Source organism: Grampus griseus, assembly GCF_964374135.1.
Source record: "Grampus griseus genome assembly, chromosome: 13".
NCBI lineage: Eukaryota > Metazoa > Chordata > Mammalia > Artiodactyla > Delphinidae > Grampus > Grampus griseus.
In genome coordinates this window covers 35,427,390-35,445,171 of record NC_139007.1, presented here as the reverse complement: position 1 = coordinate 35,445,171, position 17,782 = coordinate 35,427,390, and the positions used below count along the sequence as shown (strand labels likewise).

Here is a 17,782-nt window from a genome sequence, read left to right as displayed (position 1 = left end):
CTATACACTAAAAATTACATGACACTGATGAAAGAAAATGAATATTTTTTTTAAAAATTGAATAAAACACAAATAAATGGAAAGATTTCTGTGCTCATGGATTAAAAGAATTAATACTATTAAAAAGTCCATATCACCTAAAGTGATCTACAGATTCAATGCAATCCTTACTAAAGTTACAATGGACTTTTGCACAGAAATAGTACAAACAACCCTAAAATTTGTATGTAACCACAAAAGACCCAGAATAGCCAAAACAATCTTGAGAAAGTACAAAAATCTGGAGGTGTCACACTCTCTGATCTCTAACTGTACTTTGTAACTGCACTACAAAGCAATAGTACTCAAGCAGTACTCAAGCATTTGGCATAAAAACAGAAACATAGATTATGGAACAAAACAGAGAGCTAAGAAATAAACTCACACATATGTGGTCAATTAATTTACAACAAAGGAACCACAAATATACAATGCAGAAAGGATAGTCTCTTCAATAAATGGTGTTGGGAAAACTGGAGAGCCACGTGCAAAGGACTGAAACTGCACTACTACCTTACACCATACAGGAAAACCAATTCAAAACATTGAAAACTTGAACATAAGACCTGAAATATAAAACTCCTAGTAGAAAATATAAGCCTTAAGCTCTTTGACAACGGTCTTGGCAATTATTTGACACCAAAAGCAAAGGCAACAAAAGCAAAAACAAAAGCAAAAAACAAATGGAACTGTATCAAACTAAAAAGCTTCTGCACAGCAAAGGAAACAATTAACAAAAAAGGCAACCTATAGAATGGGAGAAAATATTTGCAAATTATCTATCTGATAAGGGGTTAATATCCAAAGAATATAAAGGATTCATACCAGCGAAAAGCAAACAAGCAATCCAATTTAAAAATGGGCAGAGGCCATTTACAATCACATCAAAAAGAATAAAGTACCTAAGCATAAATCTAACTAAGGAGGTAAAAGATCTGTAATCAGAAAACTATAAGACACTGATGAAAGAAACTGAAGAGGACACAAACAAATAGAAAGATATACCACGTTCATGGATTGGAAGGATTAGTATTGTTAAAATGACCATAGTACCCAAGACAATCTACAGATTCAATGCAATCTCTATCAAAATGCCAATGGCATTTTTCACAGAACTAGAACAAATAATTTTAAAATCTGTATGGAAACACAAAAGACCCTGAATAACCAAAACAATCTTGAGAAAGAAGAACTGAACTAGAGGAATCATGCTCCCTGACTTCAGACTATACTACAAACCTACCATCAAAAGAGCATGGTACTGGCACAAAAACAGACACCTAGATCAATGGAACAGGAGAGAAAGTCCAGAAATAAACCCACACACGGTCCATCAATCTATGACAAAGGAGGCAAAAATACACAATGGGAGCAAGACAGTCTCTTCAGTAACAGGTGCTGGGAAAACTGGACAGCAACATGTAAAACAATGAAATTAGAACATTTTCTCACATCATATACAAAAATAAACTCAAAATGCATTAAAGACCTAAATGTAAGACTAGAAGCCATAAAACTCCTAGAAGAAAACACAGGGAGAACACCCTTTGACATTAACTCTAGCAATATTTTTTTGGATCTGTCTCCTAAGGAAACAAAAGCAAAAATAAACAAATGGGACCTAATTAAACTTAAAAGCTTTTGCACAACAAAGGATACCATTGACAAATGAAAAGACAACCTACTGAATGGGAGAAAATATGTGCAAATGATACGATTGAGAAGGTGTCAATATCCAAAATATATAAATAGCTCATACAACTCAATATCAAAACAAATAAACAAACCAAACAATCCCATTAAAAATGAGCAAAATACCTGACTAGACATTTTTCCAAAGAAGACATACAGACTCACCATTGCTAATCATCAGAGATATGCAAATCAAAACCACCATGAGATGTTACCTCATACCTTTGTGGAAACTGTTCAAAGTTTTAAAATATATTACAGATGTATATAGCATTTGTATATAGTATTTTACTTAGAGTAATGCCATCAAGGTCCAACCATGTTGCCACAAATGGCAAGATTCCATTCTTTTTTATGGCTGAGTAATAGTCCATTGTGTGTGTGTGTGTGTGTGTGTGTGTGTGTGTATGTGCACGCGCGCATATATTTCACAAGCTGAAGAAGATACTTCCTATATATTTGAGACAAAAGATTACCATGATAAATATACAAAGAGAATGTGAGATAACAGGAAATATATATTGGTCTTTGCCCCTGGTTCCTGGCACAGAGCTCCTAAAACCCTTGTAATTTCCTAAGTGACAAGAACACTAGAAGCACCTCTTTTTCTAATATCAGTCTTTGACCTCTGTTCCTGACACAGGGTTCCTGAAACCCTTGCAATTTCCTGGGTGATAGGAGGGTCTTCTGTTCTAATGAGGTGACACTGGGTGGGCTCCTGGATGGCTCCTGAGTGAGGGCTGATCACTGGAAAGACCAAGCTATGATTAGAAGCTTGGAATTTTCAGCCCCACTCCCAGTTTTCTTGAGAAGGAAAAGGGGTTGAAAATCAAGTCTATGTGATGAAGCCTCTGTAAAATCCCCAAAGTACAAAATGCAGAGGGCTTCCAGGTTGGCAAACATATCCACATTGGGAGGGTGAAGCACTCCAGCCCGCTGGGAACAGAAGCTCCTATGCTCGGGACCCTCAAGACCTCACTCTATGTATCTGTTTATCTGGCTGTCATCTGTATCCTTTATCTGCTGTTATCATAACCTTGATAAACTGGTAAATCTAAGCATTTCCCTGAGTTCTGTGAGCTGCTCTAGCAAATTAAACAAACCTGAGGAGAGGGTCGTGGAAACCTCTGATTTGTAGCCAACTCAGACAGAAGTTGCGGGTAACCTGGGTTACTTGCAACTGGCATCTGAAATGTGGTGGGACAGCCTTGTGGGACTGAGCCCTTAACCTATGGGACCCGACATTATCTCCAGGTAGACAGTGCCAGAATTGAGTTAAATTGTAGGACACCCAGCTGGCATTGTGGAGAATTGCTTGGTGTGGGGAAAAACATCCACAAATTTGGTGACCAGAAGTGAAGCAGTCTGTGTAAAAGTAATGGAGACACACAGGAGAGAAACATAATATGGAAGAATTGAGTTCTTCCCAGCATAGGAAAGAGGAAAACTGAGATTTTTTTTCTAAAGAGAGAAGTTAGAAATCAACAATAGCAAATGAACATCTCAGTGGAAAATAAGCAAAGGACAAGAAACATGCAATTCACAGAAGAAAAAAATAAAAATGAAAATTAACATATAAAAATATATTTAACCTTAGTCAAAGGATGCAAAGAAAATAAGTAAGCTGCATTTCTTAACCTATGTAATTGGAAAAGATTTAAAAGATGACATTATTCAATAAGCAGTCTCAATTTTAAAGGGGTTGTACATTGGCCCTAACCATTTCTGAAGAGCAGTTTGGAAATAGATATCAAAATTTTTAAAGTGCATAGTTTTTGATCCAGATTTTTTCAGTACTAGGTATTTATCCCTTACGATACAATCAGACAATTAAAAAAAATGTACATATAAGGATTCTTACTATGGTGCTGATAAATTTAAAATACTGGAAATAGCCTAAATTTAACAATTAAATTAATTTAACATAGCCTTATTTTAAATTTTGGTACATTCACACAGTGGGAATTTATGCAGGTGCTGAAGACTAACATGGAATGTTCCACCATACACTTCTAAGTGAAAAAAAATGCAAGTTTCAAAAATACTGCATATATTATTATGATTCCCACCTGTAGTTAACATTTCCAGTGATTTTTTCACATTTGAATTTTCTGTAGTGAGTTATCTTTTCAAAACAGACAAAATAATAAACGTATTTTCATTTGAAAAAACAGGTGAGATGTTAAGATGTACAGAGGGGCACCTCTGTCTGTTGGGACCTTCAACTTCCCATTTGTGGTCTCTGAACAGGCTGGTGGAAATAATGGTTGGGAGACTGTCTAGTGTGCAATACTGAAGGCTCAGTTAAGTATATTCTGCAGAGAGTTCAAGTTGCAAGATAGCCTATATTTCTGATAAATTCGATTCAAATACTCAGTGGTTGCATTTTATTTTATTGTGGCTAGATTTAATAACATAATAAAAATATAAATTAAAATTTTAGAAATCTTTTCTAAATACAATAAACTCACAGGCTAACAAGGTAAAATGATTACCTGTCTCCCTTTGGTTTTCTTTTTTGTAGTGTCTTCCCTTTGGGTCTTCTTTCACTTCCTAAGCAGGGGCTCCCACCAGGTCCTGTTACCCGTATTGATTCAAGGCCTTTGGAAGATTTTTTAAATGTGAACTCCACTGGTTCTCCTTCTTTTAGGCTTCTAAATCCTTCCATGAATAATTTGCTCTGAGAAGAGCAGGGGAGGGAGGGAGAGAGAAAGAGAGATCATGATTATTAATGCTTTATAAATTATCTCTGTGATTTTAAGATTAACACAGCAAGATATCCCCAGTTATTCATTGCTAAGTATAAAATCTTTTTTTTTAAAGTTCAGTGAAAGGCATACCATTTAAAAGTTTCCTGTTGTAATGCTGGCAGTGGGAGAATAAACTAATACCGTTTTTAAAGGAATTTGGCAATACTTACAAAAATTTTAATGTGTATATTTTTTGACCCAGCAATTCCACTGCAAGGACTCTCCTATAGACATACTCACACAAAGGTCCCTCCACCCCCATCACACACAAAAACCTATATCAAAATTCACTACGGCACTGCTGCCTGGTAGAAAAATTACAGCTACCCTAAGGTCCATCAATGGGAAACTGATGAAATAAATGATAGTAGAGGTATATAATGTAACACTATTGAGCCATTAAAAGATCTATATGTATTAATGTGGGGAAGATAAACATGTAATACTGATGAGTAAAAAAAGTAAGGGTAAAGAACAGTGTGTCTACCATAACACCATCTATGTAGAGAAGTGTTTAAAAGATACATGTTTACTTATGTAGCAATGGGGTCTGGAACAATCGACAGCAAATCATGAACAGTCATTTTTCTCTAGTCCTTTTTTGGGAAAGTGGGGAAGCTTCTGGATACACACATTATTGTGTTGTTTGAGCTTTTTTGTAATTTGAAAGATACTTAGTTTTTACCAAAAAAAAAAAAAAGTTTCCTGATTGGAAAAGTGTAACTTTGGTTACAAATAATTGGCTCTTTCGATCTAACTCTTCATCAAAGTCAATGTGCCAATTCAAACTATATTAAAATAAGTAAATCATTCTAATTTTATTTATTTATTCAAATCCCCTTGTGTACATCTTACAGATCTAATTTTGAGTACGATGTAGTTCTTTAAGACTTTTCTGAATTTGGGGTCAAAAGGAAGCAAATCTGAATACAGTAGGTAGGAGACCCTGGTTCAAGTCCAGTTCTTTAAGAAAACAGGCATGCAACTTTGAATGAGTCATTTCTCTCTTTTCTGTTTAATCTGTAAAATTAAGGAATTTGAGTTTCCCCTCATGTGTTCAGACGAACAATGGTCCTGAAAAAGATTCCATGAAAAAACGATCTGGTGGTCAAATAAGTTTGTGAATTGCTACACCTAGTTTCTTCTTAGTTGGATCATATTAGCATATTAAAGTCTCTGAGATTTCATACCCTCCCCAACCTCCACTGAAATAAAAATCTTGTTTAACTGTGTTTAACTCAGGAATTTCCCGACCTAATTGATCCCAGAGACCTTTCTTTATAACTACAGATGACTAACATACTTAGGGAAATGCTGGACCAGAAAAATCTCCACCCTTCCCAAGTCCATGACTCTAAAGGTAGGTAAATAATTACATATAACCAAATAATTACATGGAAAAGATAAAAACAACACTTCAAATTTCAATGCAAAAGGAGACTCTTCATTATGAAAGTAATACGGCACATGAAAACAGGGGTTTCAACCAGTTTCTAGTTCAGGTCGTCTGACACTGAGAAAGCCTGCACGGGGAAGTGTAATTTGGCAGCACCTTTTCTGCTCCCTGATGCTGTGTAGGAATTAGAGAAAAAAAAATCACAACTGCCTACATGCTGTAAAAATTTTTTTTAATTATTGTTTTTAAAGCTTTATATAATATTTCCAAATCTTCTATTTTTTTCTCCTAAGCTCTCTCCTCACTAATTATAAACAGTCCTTTGCTTTCATTTCCTTTCTGACTCCCTACTCTAAAAAATGCAGATTATCAAATCAGATGAAGTGGCGCATAGGGTCAACTACTGCAATTAAGAGAAGGGAGGGATAGCAGTTTTAATTAGAGCTATCATATGTTCATGCTTTGTTTCTATAATCAAAATTCTGTCACTTATTTCCTCATAGTTCCTAGTGTACTGGCACACTTGATTTCATTTTCCATTATTACAATTTTTGATAGGTATCATTTGTAAGTGAACTGCATTTCTGAATCTAAAGTAAAATCCTGCTCTCTGGCTATTCTTCACGATATTCTGAAAGAATACTTTTTCCCCCATTCTGTCATATACTCCCCTCCTTCCCCAAATGAGTACATAAGGCAATTTAGATTCACAGTAATTGACAATAATAATAATAATATCCGTAAGAAACTATAATGGCTTTGCAAGAAAAGGACAAGAATCCACAGAGAATATTCTATCTTTGCTATTACACCAAAATTGCTGCTACATAAGTGGGAAAGATTTGTTAAAGGTGGGGACTTAGCTTATTTTATTTCTTCACAAAAATCAACTTCTCCCCTTGCCTTGGCAATTTTTATTAAAGGTGCCCCCATTTTTCCAGTCATACTGGTTCCAATCCTTAGTTTTACCCAACCATTTACTGAATCAGGTGCATTCTTACTTTCATCGGCCCCAACCATTTCATTGGATTGCCACTGCCCTACTTCTGGTCCTAACTATTTCCTACCTGGATGAGTGTAATAGTTTCTTCATTGCTATTTCAGCATCAACTCTCCTCCCTACTCCTTAGCATCTTCCACACCTGCATATCTTCTCTGAATAAATCTTAGCCTGTTGGTCTCCTGTCTCAAAAATCTACAATACTTCCCTTAAATTGTAGGTAAGACCACTCATAATGTTACCTCTAGGTATATTTTCCACTTCCTTTCCCATTACTCTAATAAAGCTGGCTGACTCGTACTTCCCTAAGCACATTTCACGTTTTCTCATCTCTGTACTCCAACTTAGGCTGGTGGGGATGCGTTATTCTCTTAGTCATAGTTGTCTATCAAAATCTTACTCAAGATTCAAGGCATAATTCATAGGATCCTTTTTGCAATCATCCTCAATTGCCCAAGTTGGAAATTCCCTCCTCTTTCACTTAATTGATTCTTGTATATAGTTTTTATAATACACTGCTGCGTAATGCAGATATCTGTGTATGCCTTACTTTTATTTGCTCTTTTGGATTTTTCTTCTCCTGAAGGTCAGGGACTGTGATATATATCTTAGTATTTCCCAAAGGACTTAGCCTAATGCCTGCAAACAACTATCATTCAATAAGTACGTAAAAGAATCATAGATTTAGCATCAGTAAGATCATTAATCATTATTTAGTCCAACTCTCACTTGAAAAAAAAAGGTGGACTGAACTCTAAGGGGTTAAGCTCATGTCAAGTCAAATTTCCCAGCTCCTACTTCTGCTACATAAAATAACTTCTATTTTTAGTGTCAAGGTGACACTGTGCATGATACCTTTGGAATAAAATGCTGATAGGATTATAATGGTTCATGGTAATAACGTTATTCTCTGACTCCATTCAGAAGTTAATATGGATCTATTTTTCTTGTTCTTCCTTCTTCCAATATTCTCTAATCACCCTCATTGCTATGCCTCACAATTCATGACGCTCTGCCTATGAGAACCAAGAATGCAGATTTATGTAGATTTTTGCCCAATCTACGTGTAAGACTTTCATAAGGCGAGACATTTGGTGTTTGGGCTTACATTGTCATCTGCAACATTTGTTTGGACAAAATAGATTTTGTTTCTACAATTTATCTTCTACAGGAAAGAATCGCAATTACTGAATGAATAAATGAACAAAGGAATGACCAAATGATTGTAGAAGCATTTAGAAGCTGCTGACTTGCCTGCTAAGATATCAGGCACTTACAAAGGGGACAGGCCAACTTTGAATGTGCACATATTGAGTTAACTCATCTAACACCTTTAATTTGTATTCCTCTTCCTCCAACCAAATAAGGCTCCCCTTTCTCCCACTTCCCTTTATTCCAAAATTTAAAATTCATTTTGGAAAAAATTTATTTCAGAATTATAAAAATACTGACTCTCAATTTCCTTGCTATATTCCTTTTCCTCCTCCCAATCATTTTTTTTTTTTTTTTTTTTTGTGGTACACGGGCCTCTCACTGCTGTGGCCTCTCCCGTTGCGGAGCACAGGCTCCGGACGCGCAGGCTCAGCGGCCATGGCTCACGGGCCCAGCCGCTCCGCGGCATGTGGGATCCTCCCTGACCAGGGCACGAACCTGCGTCCCCTGCATCGGCAGGCGGACTCTCAACCACTGCACCACCAGGGAAGCCCCCCCAATCATTTCTTTTATTTATTTTTATTTATTTTGGCTGCACCACGCAGCATGTGGGATCTTAGTTCCCCACCCAGGGATCGAACCTGCGCTCCCTGCAGAGGGAACTCAGAGTCTTAACCACTGGACTGCCAGGGAAGTCCCACCTCCCAATCATTTTTAAATGACTTTCAAAGAATGACAGGAACATGGAGTCAAACGACAGTGGTCCAAATACTAAACTTTATTTGCCAAGTATTCTACCCAAGGTTCCCATTAGTGATGAGATTACTTATCTCTTTTGGCACGTCTTTTTTTCTCTCCAACTCGATTAGAAAACCAATAAAGTGTTGCTACAGTTTTATACTTGATTCTCCTTAGAAGTAAGAGTATATTTTCTTCTCTAGGAAACATAAGCTGACTTCCAATTTAAGATGGCAGGCTGAATAAACATGTCTCATGTTCCTCTTTAAAAGGCATCAAAACTACAATAAAATAATAAAAAGAAATAAATTCACAATAAGGAAAAGAATAAGGGGGATGCCATCAAGAGAAAGCAGACTTCAAGAAATTTCTGGAAGTTAGAAAGACTGATGACTGGTCAACTGAGTTGAAGGAGCCATACCCTAGGAAAGCTAATAAAAGGAGCCGCAGAAGTAGGAACCAGCATTCCTAGCAGAACTCAGAGAGACTGTGCTGAGACACTACATGTACAACGAAAACAGAAGGATTAATGGAAAGTTTGTATAGGGACTAGATGCCCGTTTCATTTTCCCACCCCTATTCCCACCTACACATGTGAAAACAGGCAAACAATACCCCAATGCAAATAATGTGAGGCCCTTCTCTTAAGAGACTGAAGGAAGTATCTAGACAACTTGTGAAAAATTGGATCCTACACACAAACCTCTATTCATTCCGACAATTAGGAAGCCACAGGTGCAAGAGCTGTCTCCCTACCCACTCAACCTTAAATCATTCCTATCCCTCATTCTTACCCCTCATTCATATACCTGAAGGGTCAACCAAGAATCACAAAACACGCAGCATAATGAAGAAAAGCCAAGATAAATGAGGGAACAAAAGAAATTTTATCCACCACCTAATTAATATCTCTACAGATATTTGAGACAATATCAATAAAACAAGAACAAAAACAATCAGAGAATTTTAACAATACTCTCAGACAATTAAAAAAAAATTGAGTTGGAAATAAAAGTTTAGAAAATCTCTCGGCACATAGGATAAATGGATCCCCTCAAATGAAATATACCCAAACCTTGGATTAGAGGTCCTGGGAAAGAAAATACAGAAGATGGAGGAGACAAATTATTAGTATTAAATGAATAGTATGAGAAAATTTCCCAGAGCTAAAGGGAATGCCAAGGAGAGGCCTATACTGGGTGAAGCATATTTTATGGAATACATATTATGGAAGCTTTTACACATGAGGTACATTTCTCCTTGCATGAAGAGAGAGTGAGATTTCAATGGAGAGTGAAAACAGTAATCCAAACTGAGCTAATGGCTTAACCTTATGCTTGTACAGCAGGATACTTAGCAGATATCTGGGGAAGGGAAAAAGCTTACTTTAAGTATATTAGTGTGAAGAGGGTGACCATAAATGAGGCTGGAAAATGCAAGTTAGAGCCAGAAAATGGAAATTATTTATTGATATCTTAAACATTTTATTCTGTATAAAATAAACACCTACTGATACGTTTTGCTTTCATAAGTTGCAAGATCAAATCTGTGTTTTAAAAAAATACCACCTTTTTGGCAATACCATGGATGCCTGGAGACATGAGGATTGTATGTCTGTTACAGGGGATGCCTGTTACAAGGTAACTGTCATAGTCTTAGCAAGAGATGGTTACAAACAAACTAAAAATGAAAGGAGGAACTGGTTTTGCAAAATACATTCTGAGCCATACATATCACCTGCTATAAATTATTACTTGCCCCACGGAAAAATTTATTGGTAAATGGATAGTGATGTTGTACAAACATCTTTGCAAGACTGCTCCAAGTGCTTCATCACAGAAATGATTATCTAACACTGTCGGCTGGAAGACAACAACACTAAAAATCAAAATCTGGCATTTTTTTTAACCACCACTCCTTGAACAGGCCAATTAATACCTCTTTTTATTTTTTTAACATCTTTATAGGAGTATAATTGCTTTACAATGGTGTGTTAGTTTCTGCTTTATAACAAAGTGAATCAGCTATACATATACATATATCCCCCATATCCCTTCCCTCTTGCGTCTCCCTCCCACCCTCCCTATCACACCCCTCTAGGTGGTCACAAAGCACCAAGCTCATCTCCCTGTGCTACGCGGCTGCTTCCCACTAGCTATCTATTTTACATTTGGTAGTGTCCATGCCACTCTCCCACTTCGTTCCAGCTTACCCTTCCCCCTCCCCATGTCCTCAAGTCCATTCTCTACGTCTGTGTCTTTATTCCTATCCTACCCCTAGATTCTTCAGAACCTTTATCTTTTTTAGATTCCATATATATGTGTTAGCATATGGTATTTGTTTTTCTCTTTCTGACTTACTTCACTCTGTATGACAGACTCTAGGTCCATCCACCTCACTACAAATAACTCAATTTTGTTTCTTTTTATGGCTGAGTAATATTTCATTGTATACATGTGCCACATTTTCTTTATCCATTCATCTGTCGATGGACACTTAGGTTGCTTCCATGTCCTGGCAATTGTAAATAGTGCTGCAATGAACACTGTGGTACATGTCTCTCTTTGAATTATGGTTTTCTCAGGGTATATGCCCAGTATTAGGTCTATGGTAGTTCTATTTTTAGTTTTTTAAGGGACCTCCATATTGTTCTCCATAGTGGCTGTATCAATTTACATTCCCACCAACGGTGCAAAAGGATTCCCTTTTCTCCACACTTATTGTTTGTAGATTTTTTGATGATGGCCATTCTGACTGGTGTGATGTGATATACCTCATTGTAGTTTTGATTTGCATTTCTCTAATGGTTAGTGATGTTGAGAATCCTTTAATGTGTTTGTTGGCAATCTGTATATCTTCTTTGGAGAAATGTCTTTTTAGGTCTTCTGCCCATTTTTGGATTGGGTTGTTTGTTTTTTTGATATTGAGCTGCACGAGCTGTTTGTATATTTTGGAGATTAATCCTTTGTTGCTTCGTTTGCAAATATTTTCTCCCATTCTGAGGGTTGTCATTTTGTCTTGTTTATGGTTTCCTTTGCTATGCAAAAGTTTTTAAGTTTCATTAGGTCCCATTTGTTTATTTTTGTTTGATACCTTCTTGATAGTTGACTTACTCTAATGATAACAATAGACTTAAGTGATTCACTTCATTGTTAGGCAGAATAATAAGAATATAATTAAAATTAAGTTGTAGAAGAATTTCAGTCCAATAAAGCTGGGTGATACAGATATGTTAGAAAAAAAAATTCTGGAATATCAGGTAATATTAGGAGGCTAAAGAGCTGAAAATTCAAATATATTCTGCTTTTCAATATTTTAATATATTTTTCTGAGAAAGAGTATTTTTTTCTAAGGTATCAGTGGAAAGATATACAATGAGTGAAGGGCAGTTAATTAGTACACAATATGCAGCAGACATATTACATAATATACATGAATAATGGTTAAGACTCTTAAGGACTATATGCTTTTTTTAAAAAAATAAACTTGTTTGTTTGTTTGTTTATTTATTTATGGCTGCGTTGGGTCTTCGCTGCTGCACACAGGCTTTCTCTAGTTGTAGCGAGCAGGGGCTACTCTGCGTTGCAGTGCGCGGGCTTCTCATTGCGGTGGCTTCTCTTGTTGCGGAGCATGGGCTCTAGGCATGCGGGCTTCAATAGTTGTGGCACGCAGGCTCAGTAGTTGTGGCTCGTGGGCTCTAGAGCGCAGGCTCAGTAATTGTGGCACACAGGCTTAGTTGCTCGACAGCATGTGGGATCTTCCCGGACCAGGGCTCGAACCCGTGTCCCCTGCATTGACAGGTGGATTCTTAACCAATACGCCACCAGGGAAGTCCCCAAGGACTATATGCTTTTGATCTACATTTCAAGATACCCCAGGAATCATTAAGCCTGAGGTATGTATAAGAACACAACAAAAATATCACTGGACTAAGTATTAGGAGGTCTGGGACTTTAGTCTTGGCTCCAACAACTAATGTGTTACACAACGATAGACAAATTGCTTACAGTTGCGTGGGTCTCCTTCTTTTCTTTCTGTTATAGAACACAAGTCTCTATCCTTTCTTAAAATACGTATTTTTAATTCTATGACTTCACTCTGTCTATGTAGACAGAGATCGAAATGAACGAGTAACTATTTTTTAGTCAATGCTAAAATTTCCCTTTACGCGTTCTCGAGATTTTAGTCCTTACTTAACTCAAATCCCTTAAGAAAATAGAAGCTAAAAGAAATATGGTGGCCTGGTAGAAGTCAATGTTTACTGAGCTTTATGTAAATAGATAAAATCCAGTTTAGCCCCAGTCAAATTACTAAATTTCACATAAATAGGATTAAAAATAATGAGATTTTTATACTTTTCTTGATATTGAAGTAAATCCTAACTAAGTCCCTTCATCTGGCCTGTACTTCAAAACTGAGAAGGGTACACTAAAACTGGCAAAACTGCTGGAATGGTATTTAAAGTGACATAATGGAAAGCAGGCAGGGATTAAAGTTGGATTTCAATACTGGTTTGAATCCTAATCCTACTACTTACAACCTCAAACTGCATGACCAGAGACATGTTAAAAAACCCTGTGCTCCAGTTTCCTTATCTATCTACTGGGGATAATAATATCTTCAAGGAATAAAAAATGTCTACTACAGTTATTGCTAGATTCTAAATAATTAATATAAAATGCCTAGAACAGTGCTTAGCAGACTGAGTAGCAGCTCAATAAATGGTTTATACTATTTTTGTAAGTATCCAGGTCTGCCTATGGGAGAGAGGTAAGAGAAAACAAACAGGTTCAAGAACCTATTAAAAACAGGCACTGTCTGCACTACAGTAAAACAGCATGGTACTGGCACAGAAACAGACATATGGATCAATGGAACAGAATAGAGAACCCAGAAATAAACCCACATACCTATGGTCAATTAATCTTCGACAAAGGAGGCAAGAATATACAATGGAGAAAAGACAGTCTCTTCAGCAACTGGTGTTGGGAGAGCTGGACAGCCAACGTAAATCAATGAAGTTAGAACGCACCCTCACACCATACACAAAAATAAACTCAAAATGGCTTAAAGGCTTAAATATAAGACACGACACCATAAAACTCCTAGAAGAGGACGTGGGCAAAACATTCTCTGACATAAATCATACCAATGTTTTCTTAGGTCAGTCTCCCAAGGCAATAAAAATAAAAGCAAAAATAAACAAATGGGATCTAATCAAACTTACTAGCTTTTGCACAGCAAAGGAAACCATGAACAAAATGAAAAGACAATCTACAGACTGGGAAAAAATATTCACAAACAATGCAACCATCAAGGGCTTAAATTTCCAAAATATACGAATAGCTCATACAACTCTATAACAAAAAAACAAACAACCCAATCAAAAAATGGGCAGAAGACCTAAAGAGACGTTTCTCCAAAGAAGATATACAGATGGCCAATAGGCACATGAGAAGATACTCAACATTACTAATTATTAGAGAAGTGCAAATCAAAACTACAATGAGGTATCACCTCGCAGCAGTCAGAATGGCCATCATTAAAATGTCTACAAATAATAAACACTGGAGAGGGTGTGAAGAAAAAGGGACCCTCCTACACTGTTGGTGGGAATGTAAATTGGTGTAGCCACTATGGAAAACAGTATGGAGGTTCCTTAAAAAACTAAAAATAGGGGCTTTCCTGGTGGTGCAATGGTTGAGAGTCCGCCTGCCGATGCAGGGGACACGGGTTCGTGCCCCGGTCCAGGAAGATCCCACATGTCACGGAGCGGGCTGGGCCCGTGAGCCATGGCCGCTGAGCCTGCACGTCCGGAGCCTGTGCTCCGCAACGGGAGAGGCCACAACAGTGAGAGGCCTGCGTACCGAAAAAAAAAAAAAAACTAAACTAAAAATAGAGTTGCCATATGACCCAGCAATCCCACTCTTGGGTGTATATCTGGAGAAAACTTTAATTCGAAAAGATATATGCACCTGCTATGTTCATAGCAGCACTATTTATAATAGCCAAGACATGGAAGCAATCTAAATGAATGGATAAATAAGATGTGGTATATATATGGAATACTGCTCAACCATAAAAAAGAATGAAATAATGCCATTTGCAGCAACATGGATGGACCTAGAGATTAAGAGATTATCATACTAAGTGAAGTATGTCAGACAAAGATAAATACCATGTATCACTTATATGTGCAATCTAAAATATGACACAAATGAACCTATCTATGAAACAGAAACAGACTCACAGACATAGAAAACAAACTGACGGTTACCAAAGGGAAAAGGGGTTCAGGGAGGGATAAATTAGGAGTTTGGGATTAGCAGATACAAATTGCTATATATAAAATAGATAAACAACAAGGTCCTACTGTACAGCACAGGGAACTATATTCAACATCCTATAATAAACCATAATGGGAAAAAAACCCACAGGCACTGTCTGAATGCTTTCATTTGATCCAACCTACCCTTACCCCTGACACTCACTTGGCAAATGTCTGCACATTGCTGAGTTTCAGTTTAAACACGATCTCATCTTCAAACTCTTTCGTGACATTCTTGAGCAAATATAGGTAATTCTTTTTAATTATACATGGTATACTTCACCATTATAACACCTACCATACTGTAATTTTTCATTTACATCCCCACACCTAAAACCATCCCTGAAACACAGCGGGTGCTCAGTATATATTCAAGGCAGAGGAAAAGAATCAGGGTGGTGGGGAGCAAAGGAAAGAGGTGGGGAGGAAGGACAAAGTAGTGTGACTTTGTCTCTTCGATGAGGACACTGAGAGGTCAAATCTGATTAATGGTAGAGCCAGGACTCAAAGCCAGATCATTTGACACCAAAAGCCCTTGTATACCATGATGTCTAGTGTAACATTCTCCAGAATATTTCAATTGTCCCTCAACACCAAGGTCTCAACATTAGGTTTAGAATCCTGAAGCTGCAGGCCTCTGGCAGACCTCCCTACCCAACTCATGCTCACCTTTTACCCCTTAATTGTTCTGCTTAACTCTTGTTAAAAATTTTCTGTAAAACTTCTTAGCTGATACATTGAATTGTAAGTATTCGACCCTTTTATTGTTGGACATCTTATTTTTATTGCGTTCCTTTGAAAATTAGAAGTACTTAATACATGATGGCTAAATTTAAAAAAATTTAAATATCACAATTGAATCTAACGTTCAATGATATTCATATTTCATCAAACTGAAAGAATTCTACATTTCTTTTATATATTAGTAATTATTATATTATATATTATAGTACATATTTAGATTAAGTATATATTATATATTTAGATATAATTATATATACATATAAAAAAACACTTCTAAGGGCTTCCCTGGTGGCGCAGTGGTTGAGAGTCCGCCTGCCGATGCAGGGGACACGGGTTCGTGCCCCGGTCCAGGAGGATCCCACATGCCGTGGAGCGGCTGGGCCTGTGATTTATGGCCACTGGGCCTGCGTGTCCGGAGTCTGTGCTCCGCAGCGGGAGAGGCCACAGCAGTGACAGGCCCAAAAAAAATCCACTTCTTAACAAATGGTGCTGGACCAACTGGACATTCACATGCCAAAAAAAAAAATTCTACACAGTCCTATACCTTTCACAAAAATTAATTCAACATGAATCATAGACTTAAATTTAAAACACAAAACTATAAAACTCCCAGAAGACACCACAGAAGAAAACCTAATGACCTTAGGAATGATGAAGACTTTTCAAATACAACACCAAAGGCATGACCCATGAAAAAATAACTGATAACCCGGACTTCATTAAAATTAAATACTTCTGCTCTGCAGAAGACAATGTCAAGAATATGAGAAGATAAGTCATTGACTGAGAAAAATATGTGCAAAAGGCACATCTGATAAAGGACTGTTATTCAAATATACAAAGAACACTTAAAACTCAACAATAAGAAAATGAACAACCTGATTAAAAAATGGGCCAACGGGGCTTCCCTGGTGGCGCAGTGGTTGAGAGTCCGCCTGCCGATGCAGGGGACGCGGGTTCGTGCCCCGGTCCGGGAGGATCCCACGTGCCACGGAGCGGCTGGGCCCGTGAGCCATGGCCGCTGAGCCTGTGCTCCGCAATGGGGGAGGCCGCAGTGGTGGGAGGCCCGCGTACCGCAAAAAAAAAAAAAAAAAGGGCCAACGATCTAAACAAACATCTCACTAAAAGAAGATACAACGATGGCAAATAAACATATGAAAAGATGCTCCATATCATACGTCATCAGGAAAATGTAAATTAAAATGAAATATGATTATACACCTATTAAAATGGTCAAAATCTGGAACACTGATAACACCAAATGCTGCCAAGGATATTTAGCAACAGGAACTCATTCATTGCTGGTGGGAATGCAAAACTGTGTAATCACTTTGGGAGACAGTTTTGGCAATTACTTAACAATACTAAACATACTCCTACCATACAATCCGGGAATTGCATGTCACTCCTTGGTATTTACTCAGAGAAGTTGAAAACTTATGTCCACAGAAAAACCTGCATACTGATGTTTAGAGTGGCTTTACTCATAACTGTCAAAACTTGGAAGCAACCAAGATGTCCTTCAGTAGGTGAATGGATAAATAAACTGAGGTACATCTGGACAACAGAATGTTATTCATCACTGAAAAGAAATGGGCTATCAAGCCATGAAAAGACATGGAGGAACCTTAAACGCATATTATTAAGTGAAAGAAACCAATCTGAAGAGGCTACATACTGTCTGATTCCAATTACATAACATTGCGGAAAAGGTAAAACTATGAAAACAGTGAAAAGATCAGTGATTTCCAGGGGTCTGCGGAAGGGCGGCCGATGAATAGGTAGAACACAGAGGATTTTTAGAGCAGTGAAAATACTCTGTATGATACTATAACAATGATACATATCCTTATTCATTTGACCAAACCCACAGAACGTGTAACACCAAGAGTGACTCCTAAGGTAAATTATGGACTTTGGGTGATTATGATGTATCACTGTAG

General features: G+C 37.3%; 1 protein-coding gene across 1 annotated transcript in view; it reads right to left on the bottom strand.

The window, feature by feature from the left end:
* LIN28B (lin-28 homolog B) overlaps positions 1 to 17,782 on the bottom strand; it is a gene marked incomplete at both ends in the record, with an annotated part of 120,190 nt that overhangs the window by 43,495 nt on the left and 58,913 nt on the right. The window contains one exon of the mRNA XM_082668914.1: positions 4,227 to 4,411. Within this exon, the coding sequence (XP_082525040.1) occupies positions 4,227 to 4,411 (185 nt within the window). The remainder of the gene's footprint in view (positions 1 to 4,226; positions 4,412 to 17,782) is intronic.